The sequence below is a fragment of the Macadamia integrifolia genome, chromosome 6 (genome assembly GCF_013358625.1).
Source record: "Macadamia integrifolia cultivar HAES 741 chromosome 6, SCU_Mint_v3, whole genome shotgun sequence".
Classification (NCBI taxonomy): domain Eukaryota; kingdom Viridiplantae; phylum Streptophyta; class Magnoliopsida; order Proteales; family Proteaceae; genus Macadamia; species Macadamia integrifolia.
This window is the reverse complement of record NC_056562.1, coordinates 23,215,488-23,241,065: the sequence shown is the minus strand read 5'-3', so window position 1 is coordinate 23,241,065 and position 25,578 is coordinate 23,215,488. Positions and strand designations below refer to the sequence as shown.

The 25,578-nt window shown below is 38.1% G+C and overlaps 1 protein-coding gene and 1 pseudogene across 1 annotated transcript; both read right to left on the bottom strand.

Annotated features, from left to right (window-relative positions):
• Positions 1-12,398: 12,398 nt before the first annotated feature.
• Positions 12,399-12,754, bottom strand: LOC122081366 (annotated as a pseudogene).
• Positions 12,755-14,010: 1,256 nt separating this feature from the next.
• Positions 14,011-15,912, bottom strand: LOC122081205 (acyl carrier protein 1, mitochondrial-like). The gene is made up of 2 exons (XM_042648223.1): positions 15,649-15,912; positions 14,011-14,359 (listed from the first exon to the last, which is right to left on the bottom strand). The coding sequence occupies exons 1-2, from the start codon at positions 15,742-15,744 to the stop codon at positions 14,186-14,188; spliced, it is 270 nt and encodes an 89-aa protein (XP_042504157.1). The 5' UTR covers positions 15,745-15,912; the 3' UTR covers positions 14,011-14,185.
• Between the last annotated feature and the right edge of the window lie 9,666 nt (positions 15,913-25,578).

Below are 25,578 nucleotides of genomic sequence, written 5' to 3'. Positions count from 1 at the left end.
TTTCCTTCCTTTTGATTCTCTTTGCAACCAAAGAAAACCTTAAATACTCATTGGAATTAGAGGGTGGAAGGAATTCACAAATTTAGAAACAAACCTAAGCAAATTTGGGAATCTGAGGCTTCTGCAACCCTCCAGGTGGTTACCTTAGCCAAGCATCAAGGTAGCTGCATTCTAGGCTGCCCAAGGATCCAAATTGTCTACACCTCATTCCCTCATTACAAACGATTTTGATGCACCCAAGTTAGGGCACAAGCCGCCTAGATCAGAGGGCAAGCTGTCTAGCTCCTAGCAAGGCCTAGGTAGCCACAATTTGATTGATGTTGGACTGGACTATTTGGGTTGTCTCTCAACTGAACCCTTGGGAGAGTTTCTAGAAAAGAAAAATAGAGAAATGATTGGGTGTGAGTACCATTTATGTGGCAAATCAACAACCAAACATTTACAATAGTTATCCTTGGATCACTGCAAACCTTTTAGGTATTTTCAATGGTTCAACACTATCTTTACAACAACTCTTGAGGAATGATTGGGTGTGAGTACCATTTATGGTTTTTGAAAAAGTGTGGCGGCTTTGAGGTTTGAACTTGCTATGTACAAGCAACCGTTGGATCTTATGGTGGATAGGTTTCACAACCCTAAGTGGAATTGATAGGGATTTGGAGAGGCAGGAATTGGAGATGAGCCGAATCCTAATTATTAAGGTAAAGTGCAGGTAGACACCAGTATGCATGGCTAAAGGGAGGGTGTTCGTACAAGCATCTTTTATATTTAATATCAGTTGTTTTGAAAGCTAGAGCAGAGAATATGTGTAAGATTGGAAACATCTTTTATATATTAAGGTAAAATGCAGGTACATACCTTTGGTCTTCTGAGTGCTATGATAAGCAGACTTGAAACAAGTTGTGTTGATGCTGTAAAAAAGATGAACATGTGTAAGATGGATGGCATTTACAAATAATGAAGAGAGAATATGATTAGGGGTTGAAGACTTGAAGAAAACCTTTTTTTTTTTTTCTGGTAAAATGAAGACCTGAAGAAAACCAACTAGCTAACTCTTGAGGATTTTTTGAGGAAGAAGAGGAACGGAGATATATAGATGGTAAAAGCATAAGATGACAATGCCCTCATTAATCTCCTTTACTTATACCCATCTGCAAAAGCCACTTGCATGTAATGACTCTTGAAAAGTCGAACGAAACTTCATTAGTCATCATCATTGGGTTCGTGTCAGTCCACTAAGCCCGCCTAACTGATCAAACTGATTTCTTTCTTAATTTGTATCAACTGATGAGATTTTAATCTGTCTCTCTCTTAATTATAGAGGCTTTTTCAAAACCAAAGATTCTTATTCACAATTAATGCAATATTTATACGATTGGACTAATTAAGTTTTCTTGGGTGGTGAACGGATCAGGTTCACGTACGAGAATGTTCTTGGACGTCCTGGTCCGTGGATTTAGAATCTATTAAATGAAGAGAGAGAAAATTGATTCTAAATCCATGGAGAAGGAAAGGGATATTTTTGTAAAACATCGCATGTGATTATATAAACTACTTAAATTTTTTTTTATGATATTTAGTAATGATATATTTTATGTTTTATAATAAAGGGTTCTGGTTCAAAATAAAGTGAAATTTAACGAGGCCTAATCCTCTCCAGAGGTGAACCCCCACACCCAATGGATGGTGTGAGATTGTTGTAGGAGGTCATGGTTCAGAATAGAATATTCTAGGCTCAAATTTAGCAACCAAATATAGAATGATTTGATGTTAATGATATAGCACATGGAGTAATGACTAACCAACTAACTAACTAACTAACTATATACATATATTTCATTTTCCTTCCTTTTGATTCCCCTTGCAACCGAAGAAAACCTTAAGGACTCATTGGAATTAGAGGGTGATTGTTGGATTAGGAAACCAAGTTGTTGAGAGTGGAAATAGGGTAGAACTTGATAGACCTTTTTTTCTTTTTTGATAAAGCAGAGCCTCTTTTTCTTTTTTACCTAGAATGATAAAGCAAAACTTGATTAGAGCTAAGAAATACTAAGGAAGGCCAACCCTATTGATTGCTGTCAACATCAGGAAACCTTAGGAGAAAAACCAGCCTAAGCCAGCTTGGACATCATATTCAACACTCTTCAATCATGAAACCTTCATATTGGAAGGTCCGTTTGTTTGAGGGATAAAAGGGAGAAGATGAAAATAATAGAATATGTAATTTTTAATTAGGTAGAATTTGTTGAGAGAAGGAGGAAATGGAGGTCAGATTCTTCGGTGGTATTCTATGGGAAAGAGGAAAGAAAGAAAAGAGAAAGATATAGACGCAAAATCAACATTTTGCCTTCCCTGGGACTTTGAAAATGAATGGGATAAGAACAAATTCATGATCACTGTATGTAAACAACAATAATTGTGTTTAATAAGCTTGTCTTCTCCATCAAACAAATAGACATAATAAAATGAAGTTAATGAACTAAAAGGCATCCGGTTATGGTTTTCTTGTATGTTAGTCCTTAAACCCATGGATTTGAAAAAGCAACCGACCAACATATCAAACTGATTTAATTACAATTGACCTCTTTCCGGATTTGCTCGAAAAAGATCAAACTTCGGTGTGTTTGGGGGGTGGGGGGTGTGGGGGCGAGGCTTTGTGCGCTCGTTCGCGGAGCGACAGAGCCTAAGGTCTGACCAAAAGGCTGCATGAGGAAAATAACATTTAGGGTGGGTTCAACCCATCTAACCAGCTGGTTTGTATTTTATAAACATGCAAACCATTCTCGTTCCTGGCCTAGCACCGCTCTCTCTCCCTTTCCCATCCAACAAAAATAGAAGCTATAGAAACAAAGACCACAATGGGAAGCCCACAGTGAAGATTCCAATAATGGGGCTATTAGCAATGAAATCGGGTTGGGTTGGGTTGGGTTGGGTCGGGTTTCTTAAACTCTAATCCAACTTTAGGTCCTCAAAATTCAGCTTGGACCCAACCCAACCTTGCTTGGTTCATGTTCAGGCCCAACCCTACCGGGTTCATACCAACCCAACCCGGTACTAATTGACCCCTCAGGGTCAGGTTGGGTCGAAGGGGCCATGTTGGGTCGGGTTGGGCTGGGTTGGGTTGACCTTGGCTTCTGCAATGGTTGGATTAACCTTGATTGATCTATTTTTCCATTCATATCTTAAATATTAAAAAATTATAAAAAAATGAACCACCAATAGGAGCTCTAAATTCTAACATAAAAATTCAGAGTTAAATTTTGGGCTGGGTTGGGTCGGGTTGGGCCAGGTTGAGGCCTCAACCCGAGCTTGACCCAACCCTGATCCAGGGTTGAGGTTTTTCAGCCCTAACCCACCCTCATGGTCAAAAAACTTGGCCCAAACCCTATTCAAGCTCAGGACAGGCCAAGATAGGTTTGGATTGTCCGGGCCAAATTTTCACCCCCTGAGGACTATGATAGAAATCTAGCTATTGTACACATACATATAGAATTAGTGGTTCAGGGGTAAGATGGTCTTTTCACGTTCAAGTGTGTCTGGCATAGCTATTCTTTTTTCCAAAAACAAAAACAAAAACAAAAAACAAAATTTTATGTTGGTGAGAGGCCCTATGCTTCGGCCATAAGGCACTCTTGGACAGACAACATTTGCTAAGAAAAAAAATTATTTGACCAATCTAGACCGGAGCTTGATTGTGAATGAACCATAACGTCTCATGGGCTTTGTTTTAAACGCATGCGAAGGGTCCATGGTGGCCAGCCGGTTGACAACCGGTTTACAAGGGGAAGAGGGCTGCCAACGTTGCTATCTAGATGGCGAGTGGCTACTGCAAGTTGACGATCATCTTATTTAAAAGTTCGTATAGAAGGTACTTCCCATATTTGATCTTTTAACACATTCTAGGGTCCACAATTTCAGTTTCTCCCATTGCATCGAATTTGTCAATTGCCAATTGCCAATTGCCAATTGTCAAACCGCACTATGATTCTAAGTATCGATATTGAATTAGCCATTTTAGCCATATTAGCCATATTGCATGATGGATACTAGTACCTGAATGACCAGAATAGGGTGTCAATATTTTATCGTAGAAAAATATACTTTTTGTGAAAAGCAAAAGGTTAAAATGACCAATTCAGACTGATCTCATCTGATCTAATGACATTTGTTCCATTTACTATCATTCATAAGGTGATCAAAAGAGGTATTTATGGAAGCAAAAGGGATAGATGTTAAAACATAAAGCATACATTTACGTGTAGAGGATCTGAACTGGCTAATCTGACCCTACAATGGAGGTAACGTTCCGAATGGGTTTCATAGATGAGTACCCATATCCAAAAATTGACCCACTGGTCGCGATGCCATTTGATGAAACATCGTCTTCAGTTTGATCACTGGTTTTACAAGAGCTTAATGCAACACCAAGGACTGCTAACTTCTGATCAAACTATGTTTTCCAGTAGCGGCGAAAGGGAGATTAGAAGGGAATGTACTAGCTAGCTTCAATTGATTCGTATAGGCTATTTGAAGCATCGGAAGAGTTAATGTGTTAAACAAACAAGTCCTTATGGATTATTGCTCAAAGATTAAATTATTAATGGTGTAAATTTGGCCCTAATAACCCAAACCCGAACTGAGCCTAAATAGGGCTTGAGTTAAGTTTTCTAATCCTGAGGGCAGGCTCGGGTTGAGGCCTTGGCCAAGCCCCAACCCTGACTTGGGTTAAGTTTTCTATTCCTGAGGGCGGGTTAGGATTGAAAATAGGATGGGCTCGAATTGAGGCCTTGCCCAAGCCCAACCCAATCCTAACTTTTAACCTTGGTTATATAATAGGGAAAACAAGAAGTAGGGGCATCAAAAAAGCCCAGTCAGCCGTAACCAGCCCTGAGCCCGAATAAGGCTTGGGTTGAGATTTCAGCCCATAGGGTGGGCTAGGGTTGAGAATTTCAAGCCCGAGGCTAAGTTGGGTTGGGCCAGGGTTGAGGTTTCAACCCACTACAACCCGATTCAACCTTACCCAACCCCACATATTAAGTACATAATAAAAATAATAATAATATAAATATGTTATTAATTATAAATGGATAAGGTCTGCAAAATGTCTTCATTATCCACAATCTACATATATATATATATATATATATATGAAAATCTTGGTTTTTCGGTCTCGGTCTAATGCATCAAGATCTAGCAACCAAATTACCAATAATACTGGGCAGGGGTGGATAGTACTAAGCCCAACCCAATTAGTGCCCATCATGGTTGGGCTAGGCTGGGCTAAGCCCCACAGAGTTGGGCCTAGACTGAGACAATGTTAGGCTGGGTGGATTGAGTTAAGAATCCTTTGGGTAGGGTTGGGTTGGGTTGGGGTTTTAAAATAACCCAGCCCAACCGACCCATTGACACCCCTATCTACAAGATTACCCACTTTTTCAGTTTCCATTTACCAAACTGGTTTGAGTTTACAAAACTACCCACCTTTGAGTTAGGATTTACCAAACTACCCAAAACAGTATCCAACCCTCACCCTAATATATTTTTTGACATTTTTACCCCTATTAGTTTCTTCAATCAACACCTGCCCCTACTTCCCTTCCCTCTCTTCACTGCAACCCCGCCCCCGTGTATACATACTAATAGGTGGACTGGGATATTCTGATGGGGGCTGCAAGCCGGCAATAAGAACAAGTTGGAAGATGGCAGAGGAGACAAAGAAGCAACAGAGAGCCCCAAGTCGTCAAGTTCACCGGTGGAGTGTTGTGCATGCATACAGGTTGGGGTTCTGGCCTTCCACTCGAACAGCTACGCTTGAGTCCACTAGCCTAAGTATCGTCCCTGCTCCCCGATCGAAAAACTTGGAAACGCCTTAGGTTCAACCAATGTTTAGGTTCGCACTGGTTGGTTTTTTTTCTTTTTTTCTTTTTTGGTAAATAGTAATTTTGTAAGTCAAAAACCAATTTTGGGTAATCTAAGTAATTTTCATGTATTTTTGCATTCTAACGTAGGTTATAAAATAATACATTATAAATAAAATAAATTATAATACAATGTTACATACCACCATCTTTTGTTAATAAAAAAAAAGGGAAATTTTCTAGTACCACCCTTAAAATTGCAAATAACTTGGAGTAACACCCAAAAATGAAAATAATGTCTAGTGGATCCCTCATTTTCTCAAAATTATATCTAAAAAATCCATTCCGGTAGGTTTAAGGAGTTAAGTGATGCTGTCATCAATCATTTTTTGCTAAATGGCCAAACTACCCTTATGAATATGTAAACTTATCCTTATACCTTTATCCTTGACCTTAATCTTGTAGTCTAGGGTTAGGGTTTTGAACAGTGAATGGAGAATCAAGTTCTACCAATCATCCATGGCTTCTTCAAGAAAAGATAAGGATCGGATCAAAGGACCGTGGAGCCCCGAGGAATATGACTCGTTGCAGAAGCTTGTCCATGGCAACTGCCGTGCTTCAGTGACGAATACCATGCAATTGCTGTCTGCAAGGGAGTGGATGATGGTGGCACGTTCTTAACATATGGGAAGAAGTAACCGAAGAATGTTGTTTATGATGGGGCAGTGTGTAAACCAGTTGAATGGAGTGCATTTATGAAGGAAAAGAAGCCGAAGGTGTTGAACCTTTGAGGATAAACGTCCAAAGCTTTTATGATCCCTAATGGATATGGATTGGCCTTCCAGGTCTCAATCAATTGTGATAGGTGTCTATCTCAATTTCTTATTGAAAATTTGGAGGGATTAAGTATTTTTTAGTAATTCTGTCTTGAATTGTTGCTTTTGTTTTTTGTGAATTCCATAAGATCTGAAACTTGCATCTGATGTGCATATTGTAGAAATGGGTTGCTTTAATTTGGTTCAAAAAGCTGATAATAATTTGAAGAACTTATCGGTCGGAATCAGACAATCGATTCTAGGGTTTTTGGGCATTAATCGATGGGAATCGGAATTGATCATGACCGATTACAATCGGCTCCTTATTCTTCAAACATTAACCCTAACCCTAGAAATGGCTTATGGATTGTTCAATTTCTTAAAACTTAAACAATGCTGCCCTCTCCTCGGCCTATCTCCCTCCGGCTCCTTCATCTCTCGTTCGCCTCACCTCTGCAACTCCTTTTCTAGTGATCACCTGTGCTTTAGTTACCGACTAAAGCTTGAGATGTAACTAGTAATTCTCGCCAACTGGGTCTCAGTCCTCTCCTCTACAACTCTTAGGGTTTAAGTGGAATTTTAATATACATTCTAGAACAGATTAACACAATCCCCAAGCTTATCACATCATCTCTTTCTTTTTTCACTTATGCAGTCACGGATCAGATAGAGTCCGCCATTATTTGCTACTCTAAGCATAAGTAATTGGGTGCCTTCATCTTTCTACAGATTTGAGGTTTAGCTGTAGATAAATTCCTCATGCCCTAGTGGGTTTTAAAATGATATACATAGAAAAGAAGTTGGTGGGCTTGCATGTTTGCCACTTCCATCTCAGAAACTAAAACATACTTATAATCTGAGTTTCTTTTCTGTTCCTCATGCCGAGATCTGGTTCGTCACTCATGAAACCTCTTTGGAGCTCGATTTCAGATTTAAATCAGTGAAGCATGCTACAACTCTGTACACATGTCTTGTTCATTTTTTATTTTTATTTTTGGTTGGGGGGGGGAGAATCGGCTCTATCGGTTTTTCAGGTGTTGATCGTTGTTTTCTCTAAAATTGGAGAGTTGAATGAAGATGGAAGGCAGACACAAGTGAGACAAAAAGAAGGTTAAGCAGAAGGGTAAAAAAATCATTTCACGTTTTAAGTTAACGGTGTTACAAATTAGGGGTGCGGTGGATATTTTCATTTTTGGGGGTCACCCCGAGTTATGGGGATTTTTAGGGGTGCTACAAGAAATTTTCCCTAAAAAAAATAGAAAAAACAAAAATCCACGTTGTGTACAACAAAACATGCACACGTCACTCACATTGTTAATTTAAAAAATCTTATGCATAATATATTATAAATTATAAACCTATCACCCACCTTTGATTTTAAAAATCCTTTTAAATGATCATTTGGCATAAATAAATTATAAAAAAAAAAGTTGGGATAGATGTAAGAATCACCCAAGGGGGGGATTAGAGTTTATTTTTTTCCAGGCCCAGGCTTAATTAAGGAGAAACAGAGTAAGGTTTAGATTTTAAGAAACCCAACCCAATTCAACATGGCCCTGTTTCACGCCTAACTAATATATAGTTGTAAGCTTTAAGATAATAATTGTTAAGGTGTTTAAGGCCACATAATTAGGTTGGTTAATGTGAACTAGAAAAATGGTTTGTAATTATTTTTGCATCTTGTTTGTTTGACTGGGAAATTTGGGACTTTAAGGTATCTCCCAATCTCAGTCTAGCCCACTGAAGATTCAATCTGGATAGACCAGAGTACATGCTAAGTTCAAGCACTCTTGGACTGGCTCACGGGATATGTTTAGCTGTTGCTCCACCGATGGGTGTAGTGATTCTCTATATTGGCTATTTCGACTGATTAAGGTTTTGACTGAAGTTTTCATACCCGTAAATCCATCATGTGATATTGTCAGTGGAAGGAGTTAAATGTAATTGTCTTTTATCAATCTGGTTTATCTATTTTATCCAGTTGAGGTTTCATCGTTATGTAAATATAGCTTTATTTATATTACCATTTTTTTTTTTTCGCAATAACCATTAACTGGTATCCAAGCTTCGGCCTGATTAGTCCCACAAGTCCATTTTGACTACACAACCACATGGACCAGGTCATATCAAGGTTGAATGAGAACCATTCAACTTTCACTGAAAGCAGTAAAGAGCTCTAAATACCGGATCCAGCTTGCCGATTGACGCTCCAACGAGCATTCAACGAGCTTGTGGATGGTCGACACAAGGAGACAAGAAATCCAAAGGCTCATCGTCTTCAACCTACTTTTCTCTCGCTGAACAATCGCAAAGGAGATCGAAACAAGGATTTAAAACTTGATTTGGGACTCTTCTCCTTTTATTTTTCCCTCTTCTTTCTTCATACATACTAAAGCCCTAACTTACAGAGGGGTTGGATTCGTTGAGCATTAGCAAGAGCTTCAGGGTTGCAGGGACTTTCAGAGGGGTTGGCGTCATTGAGCTTCAGGATTGTAGAGCTTTAGGGTCACAGAACTTCAGCGTCGCAGAGCTTCCAATCTCTTTTCTCGCTAAATAGTTGCAGAGCCGCTCAAGGTACACTTCATCTCTATTTCTCTCTCACACACATTTGGGGTGACGGTTTCAGAGGGGTTGGAGTCGTTGAGATTTTCTTTGTTGCTGCCCCCTCCCCCATACCCTTTAAAAAAAAAAAAAAAAAAAAAAATCTTGTGAGAATAAGTGTTGCCTTCGTGTCAAGATGGTTTGATATCTGAAATCTGAAATCTGAATGTAACTCCATTTAAATTTGCTTTCTTTCCCTGCTTGACTTTTCTCTTTGGATATTTTGAAACATGTTCTTCACTCCCAGAGAAACATCAGGCTAAAGTGGATTGTTGATTCATTATCTACAGGGTAGAGTTTTTTCTAAAAGAAGTGCTAGAAATTTACAATTTCAAAATTCATGAAACCTTGGGTTGTGAATTCATTTCCGAGAACAAACTCTATTTAAATTTGCTTTCTTTCCTTGCTTGACTTTTCTCTTTGGATATTTTGAAACATGTTCTTCACTCCCAACAAGTACTAGTTTGATTTCAAGTCCTCGTTCAGCTCTGCGATTGTTTAGCGAGAGGAGAATTAGGTCAGTCGTTCGTTGAATCGTCAGATTTATCGTCTCCATGTGTCGACCATTGGCAAGGTCGTTGGACACTCTTTGGAGCATCAGTCATTAGAGACGAGCCGGATCCCTAAATACCATTGTGTGAGTGGCCCCAAGGAGGTGAAAAGAGTCGAACTCAGAATCACACGCTTTCTGAGGCAAAGGTCCCTTGCCAATTTGACGATCCCTTGGGATTAAATTTTCTCACTATAGTCCACCGCTTGCTTGTAGTGACTTATTAATAAATATTTTATTTACTTCATGTTGGTCAGATTCATTTTAGCAGCCATGGTAGGATCTCATCACTTGGCATTTTTATTCAACAAGGATTACGATTCTTACATTATTCATATATTTGTCTTCTGAGAAAAACGGATCCTTCTCATTGAATTCTCCAAGGCTCTGTTTGTTTCAGCGTTAAATAGTGATAAAATTTATTTTACAGTAAAATTGAAAATTTGTATTTTTTGACATTTGTTTTATCACAGAGCCTTTTCATGGTATGACTTTTGGTTTCTTCTTCTTACTTTTCATATCAGATGCTTCGTCCAAGGTAGATAGTCAGGAGCAGAGCAAGGCTCAAGCTATGTCTCCTCTCTTCGATGGTATAGATTCAAACTCCAATTTCTTTCCTTCTATTGATAGCGTCTCAACTAATTCTTTCTTGTCAAAGTGAGTTTCTATCTTAGGAATTCCAATTGATCGTGATTCTTTTGAAAAATGAAGGTATAAAATTTTAAGTCAAAGTTGAGTTAAGCTTGAATCACATACTTTGCACATCGGGTGCTTGATAAAATGGCTGAACCAATAGTTGTAGCTTGAATAGAAAGTTATAACATAAGCGATTATATTGAAAGATTTTACGTCATATTTTACCTCTTAGGAAATAAATATTGAAAAATGTTCAACTTGTAAAATTTTACATATATGAAAGAAAAATTTTACACCAAAACATATGGACAAATGGAAATAATTATTGAAAAGGAAAGACTTCTTGTGAGTTAAATTTTTAAAAAAATAATCATACAAAGAGTGTTTCAAAGGTAAGTGCAATTTTTGTTGAAGTGAAATTGTAACTTCTGCACTTTTTAAGTTATAATGATTTATTTAAGCAGTGTTTATTTTAGGGCTAATCTATCCCATTCCATTCAAGTCTTTCCTCTTTAAAAGTTAAATTAGATTGTTTTCACTGTCTAATAATTTTTATAAGGAAAATAAATATTAGAGAAATATCACTCCTTTCCCCCTAATAAGAAAATTTTATCAACTATCCATTTCCGTGAGAAATGACAGTTGAGTCATGAATTTATGTTTTTTAATATCCAAACTACCCTCACATATGTGTAATACCAATTATAACATTTTAAGAAGAAAATTTTGAAGAAGAAGCTCTGCAACTTATATTGTAGAAACGCAACCCTAAAACGATATAGAATATAATGGAAAAACAAGAACAAGCAATGCACACAAATTTGCGAGGTTCGGCAAGATTGTCTACATCTTCGGTGAGATGAGATCCTACTTCACTATCAATGGAGAATAGGGTTACAGCGCTTGTCATCACACCTCTCAGTATTGCTTGCATTATAGAGAAAGAAATCCTCGCTACAAATATATAGCGAAAAACGCTAATCCGGAAAATACAAAACTGCCCTTAAAATCGAGCGGGGAGCTGTGGCCCCCTACAACCCCTGCTATGCAAGGAGGGCATGCCCATGCCCCCCTTACAACCTCCACGGCTCGCTAATCGGCTAGCATGATCGCCATCCTGCCTGTCGAGGTGCCTGCGCTAGTATTCCTTGAATTAAACTATGATGGAATACAAGACATCGTACACCAACACATCTTCCTCTTCAATCTGCAACCCTTGAGAGGGATAAGTGGAGTGACACAAGTAGAGGAAAAATTACCACTGCTCTCAAAGTAGATGAAGCTAGAGTTGAGAATTGTTGGTGACGGCTTTAAGTCTTAAAATGAGAATTCAAAGAGATTCCAACAACTATGGCAAGAGCATTCCTATGGCAATGGGGTTGGAACATCGCCCCCAGCACCAAGGGATGCAAATTGGGATTTCAGTTCAGTTTCCAAGAAATTCAAGATTTTAGTTGCATTTTTTGCCAACACCAGGTGATGCAAATTGGGCTCAAAAAAGGCCATGCCTGAGCTTCCGTTTATGGCAGATAACATCAAGAAATCTTCCTGAGATGGACACCGAGTGGTAATGATTCGAAGTGGTAAAATACATGGGCCACGAAATCCCTTGCTGAACTTCGTTTATGGCATATTTCATATTTGTAGTATGAAACATGCAAAAAGTGGAAGGGGTCTTCTTTTTATTTGAAGGGAAATAACAGAGCAGTCAAACTTAAAATAAAACAAGCGCAGCGGCCACAAGCCAGAGCTGCTGAAACAGATCTCTGAGGAGAACAAAACATATGTCTCTCCAAGGTTGTGTTTGATATACAATCTCGGAATAAATTCTCGGTATATAATACATTTTGAAACCCACTATTCTCTATTTTTATTGCTTCAGAAAGTTTTTTAAACCTCGAATCTATTATGAGAATGCATACCAAATGCAACCTAATATTACATGAAAGAACAGGCACTAGGGTTTTCATCGCTGAAGGTGTTGGAGTACTCCTCCATGCTACTAGCTCGTGTTAACTTGGAGGTCTTGGGGTCTAGTGTTCCTCCCATACCCAAATGGTGCCTTTTTATCATAAGTACTTGGAGCGCAAGGGTGAGCAACTTCATCGTAAGGCACGTGAGGCCATAAGTCGGCCTACTTCCCAAACCTATGTTGTACTTATCTCAAAACCTTCTTTGGATCCACATACCCTATCACCGTCAGCTTGTGGTGCTTTGGATCCAACTCTAACTGTCACTCTGCTCATCCCTCGCACCACTTTCTCCATTTTCTTCTCACATCATTCACAATCCATATTTATCTTTGTCTCCAAGTAGGATTTAGGGTTTCAGATTGAAGAGGAAGATGAGTTGCAGAGATAGGAATTTTCTTCTTCAATTTTTTTCTTCTTCAAAGATTATAATTGGTATTACACATGTATGAGGATAGTTTAGGCATTAAGTAACATAAATTCATGATTTAACAGCCATTGCTCACTGAAAATAATGGTTGATAGAATATTTTTGAAAATGTCTAGAGGGCACATGATATTTCACCAAAATATAGGGGAGGGGAGTGATATTTCATCTAAATATTAATTTAAAAATTGCAGTTCTACCTGTTTATTGGTTATCCTAGGATGAAGAAAAAAATATCTAATTTCTTTCCAAAGAAAAAATTTACATGAAACAGGCAACCTGTTTTAGCCCATGTAATCATTATATAACAGGCTGAGATTAATTCTTTCTTTTCTTTTTTTTTGGGTAAAGAGGAGATTAATTCTCTCAGTCTGAGTTTTCCAACCCCCACAGAGAAATAGCCTTTGAAAGAGACTGACAACCAGTGAGGTAGGTTGAAGAGTAAGTGGATGCAGAGCAGGTTCAGGATTTTTTCAATTACCAGGAAATTGAAGAGTAAGCGGATGATCTGCTATAGAACAAAAGGCTATATTTGATTACAGGTAGGCTTGTTATGCCTTTTTTTCATTTCAAATTCTCCCTCAATATCTATTCATCACTTGGGCCTCTTTGCTGCCTTAAACTACTCCACTTCCTTGTCATATCAACAAGCTAGTGCTTGCCATGGCATAATCAGGCAGCACCTGATGCAGTATCAGTAAGGCTATCATGCCTTGTCTTCACCGACTGCCATTTGGATGTCACATTGATTGCAAGTAAATCTGATCTGCATCAACCATGCACCGAAATGTAGGTGGCTAGGTAGTCGTCATACAATATAATGCTAGATTGGCTGTGGAGACACCTGCAGTAAATATTGTACCAATATCTCCTTGTGATAACCCATTTACTTACCTTCCTGCTAATATTTCCAAGCACTAGTGCATGACAACCACCAGGAATGCACAATGCCACCGTCTGTAAGCTTAGTGTATTGAGTCCCATAATTGCATTCAATGCAAATAGCACAAGACAAGGACAAGTTCATGTTAAGACAGAATATAACAAGTGAATGTAACAAGCACATCACACCTTAGATCTCAAGGCAAGCAAAGCCACAAAGTTGATTGGAGACAAGAACTATCAAGTGTTTTAGGCTTTGAAGCATGACAAATTCAAGAGAAACATAATTCACGAATGACCTTCATTATCTAGTTCACCAAAATTACAATATCAAAGATATCAGAATTATTTCGATCCACTGGCAGAGATTATATTTCTACAACCACTCAAGAAATCAAACAAAATGGTTGACCCAATCAGTACAATCTAGATGCAATATCCTAGAGCTAACCAGCCATTGGATGGTTAGCAATGTACTCGATAGAAAGGGGGCAGGAATCAATTTTATCAGCCTCCTTATCTGGAATCTCCAGCTTGAACTCCTCTAAAGCCATTACAATTTCAACAGTATCAAAGCTATCCAAGCCTAAATCTTTTTGGAAATGGACATCAGAGGTCACCTGCAGATAAGTAAACTCCAGTTCATGTTAGATATAAAGCCAGACTTGGAAGAAGAGTAATCATAGCTTGAGACCATGAGCATAATGAGGTGGAGAAGTTAAGCTGCTCTGATTGATATTTGGGAATAAGAGAGAAAACACAAGAAGGTTTCAAAAAGCCTAGATCTATTGATAACATTAGGGAAATTTGACGGATAAACAAGGGCAATGAACCTGAAAAGCAGGTGTTCTTATAACTAACAATCATGGTGGAAGAAATTTCTTTAGTATGTAAGAATATTAGCTATAGGAGATTTATTTGTTAGTAAAATGTTGATTTTAGGACCACCTACTATACCAGCAAGAGATCAATGAAGAACCATAGGTTATCTGAATTAGATGTAAAGAATTAAAACAAGATGATAATGTGATTGTGTAGCAATTATGTTTCGACTGAAAAAAAAAAAAAAAAAAAAAGGCTTATTATACAATCTGGAGATACCACTGGAAAAATGAAAAAGAAAGAAGAGAACTCATTTCTTGAAATTCTGAAATGAGCTTACTTCAATGTACTTATGTATTTCCATTTCACAAAAGATTCCACCCAAAGACCCTTTTGAAATACCATAAACATCAGATAGTTTCATACCCACTTGGGCTCGAGAGGCCTCCATAAGAGAATCAAATAAAGCAAGAGAAGGATATCATAGTGAAAGAACAAGAACAACTAAGATTGTAAAGAATTTAATGTCAGGACAACCCTAATCATAAGCTAAAAAAAGAAGAAAGCGACTGAGTCCAATTAATTGGAAAGGAAAGAGGGAACTGATAAGAATTCGATAGAGATGAGCAGAAAAACTAGAGGAATTGGCACTGAAACCCAGTGCATTTATGGAATAAAAATAAATTCGACATTCTCCAATGATGGGTGATAAAAATTTTCTGTTAACTTTGAAGTAGAGAGAAATGAAAACCTAATATCATCAGACAGCAATAAAAAGAAAATTCCTTTAATGTAGAAATCAGAAAGTCAAGAAATGTATATAGCAGGATAGAAGGAAATTAGAAGAAATTCAACAAAAACTTTTACTTTGGATGGAATTAAACTCTGCCACATAAATACATTAAAGAAAAAGAAGAGATTTATAAGTGAAATTTTGAATAGAATCAGCCTCCAAAAGGGGGCATTTTGTAGAATCTCAAACGTATCAAACTCTCGAGGTTCCAATAAAAAAGCAACATATGCCAACACAGGCTAACAATCAACAACAGTAAGGATACCAGAGAAGTTATTCTGATAAGGAACTGACCTTCGAAGGATCAACCTTGGGGAAGCACTTGACGACGTCCAAAACTCTTTCCATCACTTCTTCCCTGTCGAGATGATCGTCTCCATGAGAGGACATCGGACGAATGGAGTTGCAGAGACTCCATGCCAGCGACCTCGACCGATCCAGTGCAGCACTTTGAACTGAGACTCGATCGCAGCTCCCAAAGCCATCTCTCTCTCTCTCTCGCCCTCGCCCTGGATCTCGATCAGTCTCACCTCTTTGCTCGGCTTCTTAGACGAAGATAATAATGTCAATAAGAATACAGTCTAAGGGTGATTTCGGTACACCAAGGAAAATCCAGGATGAGCCCTACGAGTTGGACTTGAACCACGACTGGCACGGTAGCTGGTTTCCACTTTCCACACGGCCCAAAATTGGGCCCAATTCGAACCTCTGCCCAAGCTCCAAATTGTCTCAATGAAAAAGGTTCTCTAAGCAAGCGTTGTGGGATATGCCAACGCTCACTATCTCCCTGGTGTATCCTACCCTATTTGCTAAGAAAATCTTCTCCATTGTCGCAAATTATTTTGGGAAAAGAACGCTCCATGGCCATGCTGCCTCCATGCCAAGATACAGAAGGGTGCGAAAAAATGACATTCCACCCATGTGAAAATTAAAAAAAAAAAATAAAAGAAAAAAACGCATCCCCTGTTAATGCCCATGTGTGTCTCTTATGGGCATAGGGGCCGCGTGACTAAGAGTGTTCTTGCCCACTTATCTTTTAATGCAAAGACAACAACATACAATGATACGCTTCTGAGAGTAAGATGCAGTACCTAAAGATGATCACAATTTGATTCAAAATAACATCTCCCCCATACATTAAGAGTGAATCCATGTGATTATCTAAATTGGTGTTGTTGATTCCTTTTTAAGCTTTGAAAAATCATTGTCATAATAGAGCTGCCAATTTCTAAACATTTTGTGAATTAATTCATTGTAAATCAAGAATCAGTTTAGGTGAATTGATCCATTATATTGTTCATCAATTTCATATAATGTCAACTCCATCCCTATGATGATGTAGTTTGCTCTTTGTTTCTCGGTTTCATTAAATGTATTTTCTACTAAAATTAAATAGGGAAAATGAAGCTTTCATAGTCATTCTCCTCTCTCCTCTCTCCTCTCTCCTCTCTCCTCTCTCCTTTCTCCTCTCTTTATTCATTAAATATGTTGTTTTACTTTTGTTATTGACTTATCATTTAAGATGTAAATAAAAACTTTCATCATGTAAATCCCTTGTATAGGAATGCTTTTCCACTTATTCACTCATTCTGATCATGTGGGCCTTATACTACACTCTTACTCCTCTCTCATTGTGCGGATCCTTTGATGAACTACTTCTCATGCTTGATTGGTGTTGCGTATGTATGGGAGATTTCTTCAACCACACAAGCGGCCCAAGAAACCCTTGCACTTTATTTTGTTACAAGGTGTCAATTCTGAGCCTACATTGGTAGGCCCAATCAAGCTCGACACATTTATGGTCTGACCTGGACCAACACAACTAATAAATGTGTCGAGCTTGAGCCCGACACAATTATAAATGGGCGTTCACAGTGGAAGTAGCTAGTTCGTTGAGCGTCCAACTAGGCCTAACACATTTATGGTCCAACTTGGACCGACTTGTTGTAGCCTGACCGAGCCAGACCCATTTAATACTACATAAAATTTCTATTTTGCCATCGATAATGAGAGGCTAAGATAACTAAAACCAAAAAACTCATCCAGACCATATAATGATTATAACCCACTTAGAAGGTTCACAATTACAATTCATGAGAAATCTTGCTTAGAAATCAAGAAATTTCAATCAATATTTCTTGAGAAATTTAATAATGTCAATTTTCTAATAGGAAATCTGGTGTCAAAGTTCCTAATAGGAAATCTGGTGTCAAAGTTCCTACGTAAGATGCAGACTTTAAGGTAGTGTCAATTTTCTAATGTAGTCAATTTTGTAATGACTTATATAGTGGCTTAATGTTCAAATGAAACATATATGGGCCTTCAAACCACTTAACAAAGAATTTTAAGATAAGCACGTGTAGAGCCCGTTTAGACTTAAATAGGTTTGTAGTTCAATTAAGGCCCAATTAAAGCCCGACACTGACTGGCTTGATTATAAATCATATCATGCCCTCAAAAGCTAGGCCCGTTTACTTAAATGGGCATTCACAGTGCAAGGGTTTTAAGTGATCAAGCCCAACTAAGCCCGACCAGTTGACACCCCTACATATGATCAACAATAAACTCTCTTTTCTTTAAAGAAAAAAAAACCCTCAATCTTTACTTGGATCTTTTTTTCGAAAACTCTCTCTGAGCCATTGGCTTGGGCTATGTCAGCATCTCTCTTTACTTTTCCCTCCTCCCCGCCATATCAGATTATATATATATATATATATATATTTATATAAATCAAAAGGATTAATTTGATTTGATTAAATTAAGGAATAAAGAACGTTACCCATTTAAATCCTCTACGTCCAGACAAAAGATGGTTTCAAAAGAGGGGCAAGGGCATCTTTTCATAGTCTCTTTTTAAACCACCATATGTCTAGGCATTAAGGATTAAAGTATCAGTATCGGTCGCCGTATCGATCGGCCAAAATTAAAATACGTATCAGAGAGTATCGTATCGTATCAGAGATACACTAAGATACGCTAAAGATACACACATAAATGGATAGGAAACAATTTTTTAAACACTTTTGCATAAAGAATTTGTTAAAAAAAAGTTATTGATAACATGTATTATGCATAAACACTAAATTGATGGTATCGTACTAAGAATTCAAGGTTTGTAGTTGTCCCATAAATGTAAAATCCTTGTTACCAACCTTGATTTCCACTTTAGTTAGAGAGAAATATGGCTGACAGCAACTTTGGAACAAAAACCCTTCAAAAAATCGTGTTTTTCTGAAAAATTACCCATCTTAGCCATTATATGACCATAGCGCACTGTATCGGTACATACCGATACGTATCGATACCGATACGTATCGATACTCATCGATACTTGCCAATATATACCGATACGTACCGATCGATACATACCGATACGTACCGATATATATCGATACTCACCGATACGTGCCAATATATACCGATCGATACATATCGATACTCACCGATACGTACCAATACATACCGAAACGTACATTTTACCTCAAATTTATAATTTTCATAGTCGTATCGAGGCATATCGTATCGTATCGATGTGTATTGGTGGTGTATTGATGCATATCGGTATGTATTGTAGAATATATATCGATACGAAAGGATTTTAAAAATTTCATGTATCGTATCGATGTGTATCGTATCGGTCGGCTAAATTTAAGATACGTATCGGAGGGTATCGTATCGGTATCGGAGATACTTAAAACCATGGCTACAGGAGTGAATATGTATCATTCAAAGTAGGCACAATATCTCCTGCAAGTAAGTGACCCTTCACTGCCTTTAAGTCATTGTTCAGACCAACCAAGAATTTGGAGACGAAGAACTCGTTACACGGAGACTTCAATTTGTCAATGTCAGTGGTCAAAGGTTGAAAGACATTGAGTTCTTCAACCATACCCTTGAAAGTACTGTAGTATTCTGCAAGTGGCTTGTCTGACTGGCGATACTGAAACAGTTTTTCATAGATATCATAGATACGGGTCATATTCTTTTTCTGAGAGTAGGTCTCCTTCAAATCATTCCACACTCCCCTGGTAGTAGAATGAAACATAACATTGGCAACGACATCGGGTTCCATACTGTTCCATAACCAAATTAAAATTAATGCATTCTCTTTCTGCCATTGAGCATAACCAGTTTTAGATTCTTTGGGAGAATCAGAGATGGTGTAATCAAGCTTGTCCTTCGCCATCAGATACACCTTGACTAACTGAGCCCAAATAAGGTAATTCGAGCTTCCCTTAAGCTTGATAGATGTAATCTTGACATTAACATTGTCCAAGGTAGAAGAGGTAATAGTAGTAGGGGTAGGGACTTTGATCTCAGCCATGAGAATCAAATAATAATCACCCACCAAGTAGGAAAAACAGCAGCAGTAAGCAATCGGACACCACAAAGCTCAACAAAAAATAACCAGCTGATGGGGGCAGCAGTAGTGTCGAATCAGCCTTTGATAGGAGAACAAAAAATTCTGCAAGAAGGCTAATTGCATGGACAAAAAACATAGTAGGCAGCAGCAACTTTCAGCAGCAAGTATATAAATAGGACAAAGTAGTAGTAGCAACCATCGGTAGAGGAGAAGAAGTCCAGCAGCTTTCTTAAACAGTAAGATCCAGCATAAAACCGATAGCAGCAGTATGGAAGATGACTTACATGTACTGTAGATCACTTCATATTAATTAGGTCATAGTAATTGCAGCAAAGAAGGCGGCTGCACACCAAGGAAGTTTATCGCTAGGTTGAAATCAGCAGCGAAAGGTTTGTTTGGACCAATCGATTTGATTAAACCTGCTCTGATACCATGTTGCAATATTAATTAGATGTAACCAGAACCAGAAACGAGAAGAAGAAGGAGAGACCGAAAGCTGTCCAGAAACAGAGCAGCCTGCGATCAGTCCAGAATAGACTGATCGCAGGTCAATATAGTGTATATATATATTGCTTAAAACAAACGAAGAAAATACATAAAAGCCCCTCACTTAAGCCGCAACCCTAACCAAAATATGGACCCGATAGGACCAAAAGACCCCTATCGGGTCCTGGAATTGACGCTAATCCCTTATTGGGATTAGTGCTAATTCCCAACAACTTCTAATAACTATGGTCCCATCCAGTTACTTTCTCAATCCATGTGACTTGATCCAATCGATGGTGGTTTGGTTTTCTTAAGAAGAAGCACTGTTTAATGATGTCGGACAATGTTTCTGATCAACTGATCTGATTTTTCTGCTTCTTGTGTGGATCTAGGAAATGAAGATACTTTAGATCTAGTGTACTTTCATTTCTGTAATTTAACTAGAAGACTGATAATATCCTAGTTAGGCATCTCCTTTTTATACAAGGCTAAACCAAAGCTGCAGAAAGATGCTGGACTAAGAGTTCTTGATGCAGCCATACAATCCTAGATTCCAGTCAAGAAATCAGAGATCCGATCAGCTGCTCCACAGGCACATATCTAAACTATTTTCTGATGAACACGATTGTAAAGGCTTGCTGATTTGCTGGTTTTAGTATCCTGCATTGGGGAGGGAGAAAAAGAAATTGAAGAGGAAAGAGGGGGTAGAGGCTGTTATGGGACTGTTATAGTACTAGTGAATAGTAACTGAAGAAAGAGAAAAAGGAAGCCTTTTTAGCTACATAATTCAAATCCAAATTCTGTATTCTAGTCCGGTAAACATCATCATGCGGAAGTGGTTACATATGTATAAGAAAACAAAAGAAAGTTTCTTAAAATCTGAAACTCTTAAGCTGCTACACTAACTAATAAGGACTCTAAAATACTTAACTAATTAGAATTGTTGAAGCCTAAGTCTTCTAGATAACTTGGGCCCCTCACTACAAACCAGTATTGGACTCTTTAATGACTAAACTAGTGAACCACATTACCTAATGGGCACCACTTTTAGTTAGATATTTATTTTCATACACCACTTTAGGCCCTCACTTTTGGGCATTATAATTCCTCAGCCAATTACAAATAAAACCCTAATTATTAAAAGCCCATACCCATAGATATTAAAATAGGACCAATTTTTGGACTGGGTTATGTAGGTCAGGATAAGAGCATGGTTCCTTGTTGAGCCAATTTTTACCCACCATCCAGGCCAGATATTAGACTGGGATTCTTTGTCATTTTAATTATAAATCATGAGTAACTCATCAAAACTATATTACAAATAAAACCCTAATTATTAAAAGCCCATACCCATAGATATTAAAATAGGACCAATTTTTGGACTGGGTTATGTAGGTCAGGATAAGAGCATGGTTCCTTGTTGAACCAATTTTTACCCACCATCCAGGCCAGATATTAGACTGGGATTCTTTGTCATTTTAATTATAAATCATGAGTAACTCATCAAAACTATGGAATTGTTTAAGAATGAAACTTGTTCCATATGAAAGCATACATAAATTTTGGATAGTGAGGGAACCTTAATTTTTCAAAAGATACTGTATTGACAGAGAAGGAATATAATGGGATGAGAACGGGGACAAGAGAAGACCTCTATGGATGTGGTATGCTTCGTTACCATGTTATAGTTTTATAGTTCTGGGGAGGAAGATAAGAGGAAAGGAGAAGCATTAGAAGAAGAAACGGGAGAAGAAAAGATGCTTGGGGATAGACCATATCTGACGTTCCCAAACTGAAATGCTGCTGTGGCTGCTTTGGCTGTCAAACGTGTAATCTAAATATTTTAACAATAAAAGGTTTTGCCCTGGTCCTATGCAAATCATGAAGATCCTGCTTCATCCAAGAGTTTATCCATCTTGGCATACTTGGTTACCAAAAACAATTCTTGGGTTCTGTGGTTTCTCTCTGTTGATTAATTAGAAAACATATTAAATAAAAACTATATGGAATCCTCCCTCACCCCACCTTCACACCACTCAAATTTTTATTTTTTTTCTATTGAGAATTATATAATCTTTGAGGTAGTTCACTCTAGAGTTGGAGTCGATTCAATGCATCACCATTTTTTAATTGTTCTAAGTTTGGGTTGGTTCTTTCATAATCCACTCCCATCTTATGCATTAATTTATCATCTGTACAGGAGTGCTCCATAAGCCCTCAAGGAACCGCGGCATTGACCACACCTCAAGTCCTTTTCCAACACATGCAGGGCCATTCCATCCATTGCATTGCTTCAGGTGGTCAAGCCCCGAACTTCAAGTTTTTCTTCTATGCACAGAAAACCGAGGAACCGACAGCATTCTATCTGGTGGAGTGTCTCATCAATACATTATCAGCAAAGGCACAGATAAAGGTCAAAGCTGAGGATCAAAGCACATCCCAGGCTTTTGGTGCTTTGTTCCAGTCAGTCTTATCCGAATTGGGTATGTCGTGACCATTCTTTTTGTTTTTCTTTCCCTCTGATTTTCTCCTCTCTTTCTCTAGGCTCAGTAGAGAGTGACACTCTCAATGCTGGCCAGAGTTTTGTCAATCTTCTGTTGGCTGGTGTAATTGCTCTCTTGAAGTACTCTGAGCCCTTTTTTAGGTGATATGAGAGGGGGAAACAAAAATGATGGATATTTCTTTTGTCATAAAATGTAGATGTGATAGTCCATCAATAATAATGATATATGTAAAATTTCTCTTTCCTGACTTTGTTGCCTTCTATTCAATGTCCCAAGGATTTCCTTGCTTTTTGTTTGAAGAATGGTCCTTCTCGGTGTAGAGATTTCTCTTCTTTGTGGTTGGGTATAACAAGCCTGATGCATATCTTAATGCTTTGATGGACTAGCCTATGTTTGCAAAAATTTGCTCCTTGTATACCCCTACACATTGAAATTGACATCACATTAGGAGAGAACTGGGAAGATTTTCTCTTGCATCTTAGAAACAGAACCTAGCAGACAGCATATTTGAGATTCTTGGGTTCGGTTGAGCACACATTGACCCATGATGGTTTATTTCATGATTTTATTCTCCAAATATATTTTTAAAGGAAGAGCCAGTTCCCAGGGGAAGAGGTTGTGGTATCGAACTCTGCCGTATGCATGCATGAGTGGGTGGGTGTGTGTAGGAGTAGGTGGCCATTGGTCCTGCTAGCGCCCAGTAGGCTGGCCAATGGCCGTTTTAACCATTGGATCTTTCCAGAACTCCATGGATCATTTATCAAAAAAATTTGATAGTTCAAATTATCCAATTTTTTCCTGGTCTGATAATGGTTGAGAACACTAATTCAAGTAAGGATCATGGGGATGAGGGATTGGTTTGGATCTTGTGAGAAATTTATTTGATTCGGATGCTGAATGCCTTGAATTGCCATTATCAGCATTTCCTCCCTGCGGTGCAAGGGGATGGGTTCTCCAAGACCTATCTTCATTTCTTTCGTGAGAAATGCGGCGGATTGGAGAGACTACTATTAGCAGGGTTTAAAACCCTAGACTTGGTCTATAGATGCTAGGTACTACAGATTCAATTGGTATCGGTCTGATCTGGGTCAACCCAAATTGCACGAACCGATTCGGGCAGACTTTGGTAGACATGTGTTGAAGATTTCACGCTCATCACACCAATGAAGTTTCAGCCTGATGCAACTCATACAAGCTATGTAATCGTAGTCAAAAGGTGGTTAAATTATGAACATGCCATAACCTCTAATAAGTGATTGGCAAAGAATTCCCCACGCTGCCGATGGGGGGGAATCTCTTACATCACACCAACGGCAACATGTCAAACAATTTCATAGAGGACTGCAATGGATAGGGCCTGTTTTTAATACAATAATTTTGGGATTTAAAAAAATAGGAAAAATGTTGATTATGTTATCGATATACTGTAAGTTAGCACTCATTGTATATATCTCTCTCTTCCTCTTTTTAAAATTATCCCTATATCTTTTTTATATGATATCCCATCATGTACCCCTATTGTTATTATTCGCTAGTTTACTGTATTCCAGCGGCATAGCCATCCCGCTTCCTTAAAGGACTCCCATCTATTACGGGTTGAAATCGTCTACAATTCCGATCTCGTACAATTCCGTGCAATACCACCTTCAGGCGATGACACGTGTATTGATACCAATACAATGGCCCAGATTTGATACAACTAATAAAACATTAAATCAGTGAAAAGACATTTAAATCAGATCTAGGCCATTGTATTGGTATCAATACACATGTCACCGCCTGAAGGTGGTATTGCACTGAATTGTACGAGATTGGAATTGCAGACGATTTTTTTCCATCTATTACATGTGCGTCAGTTCTTCAAAAGGGAATTGCCACCACTAGACTAATGTCCGTGCAACTACTAATTCATATAACATATGACCTTAATGACACTTTCCATAAAACATTTTACATATTACCCTAACTGAATACAATAAGTACACACCATGATAATCCGTCATCAATGTTCATAACCCACGTGCATGATATGCATATAACATATGACCTTAGTGACACTTTCCACGTGGCTGTCAAATTGGCACATGACGAAAGGGGTGTTCGTTGCATGAGGGAAAACTTTTTATATCTAATAATAAACTAGGAATCTAGTTTCTCTCCACCCATGGTGTGGAGAGAGAATCCCTTGACCCATCATTCTATCTGGTAAAGACTAATCTAGAGTTCTAGACCATGGACAAGGGGTTGGGTTAAACGAACATCACCATTGATGAAAAGAGAAAGAGAATATTTTCCATCATTGATGAAGAGATTGTCATCTATGTATGTATATATATATATATATATATATAAATAAGAGATTGCATGGTTTTAAGTATCTCCGATACCGATACGATACCCTCCGATACGTATCTTAAATTTATCCGATCGATACGATACACATCGATACGATACATGAAATTTTTAAAATCCTTTCGTATCGATATATATCCTACAATACATACCGATATGCATCAATATACCACCAATACACATCGATACGATACGATATGCTTCGATACGACTATGAAAATTATAAAATTGAGGTAAAATATACGTTTCGGTATGTATTGGTACGTATCGGTGAGTATCGGTATGTATCGATCGGTACGTATCGGTATATATTGGCATGTATCGGTGAGTATCGATATATATATATATATCGGTACGTATCGGTGAGTATCGATACGTATCGGTGAGTATCGATATGTATCGGTGAGTATCGATACGTATCGGTGAGTATCGGTATGTACCGATACAGTGCGCTCTGTCATATAATGGCCAAGATGGGTAATTTTTCAGAAAACACGATTTTTTGAAGGGTTTTTGTTC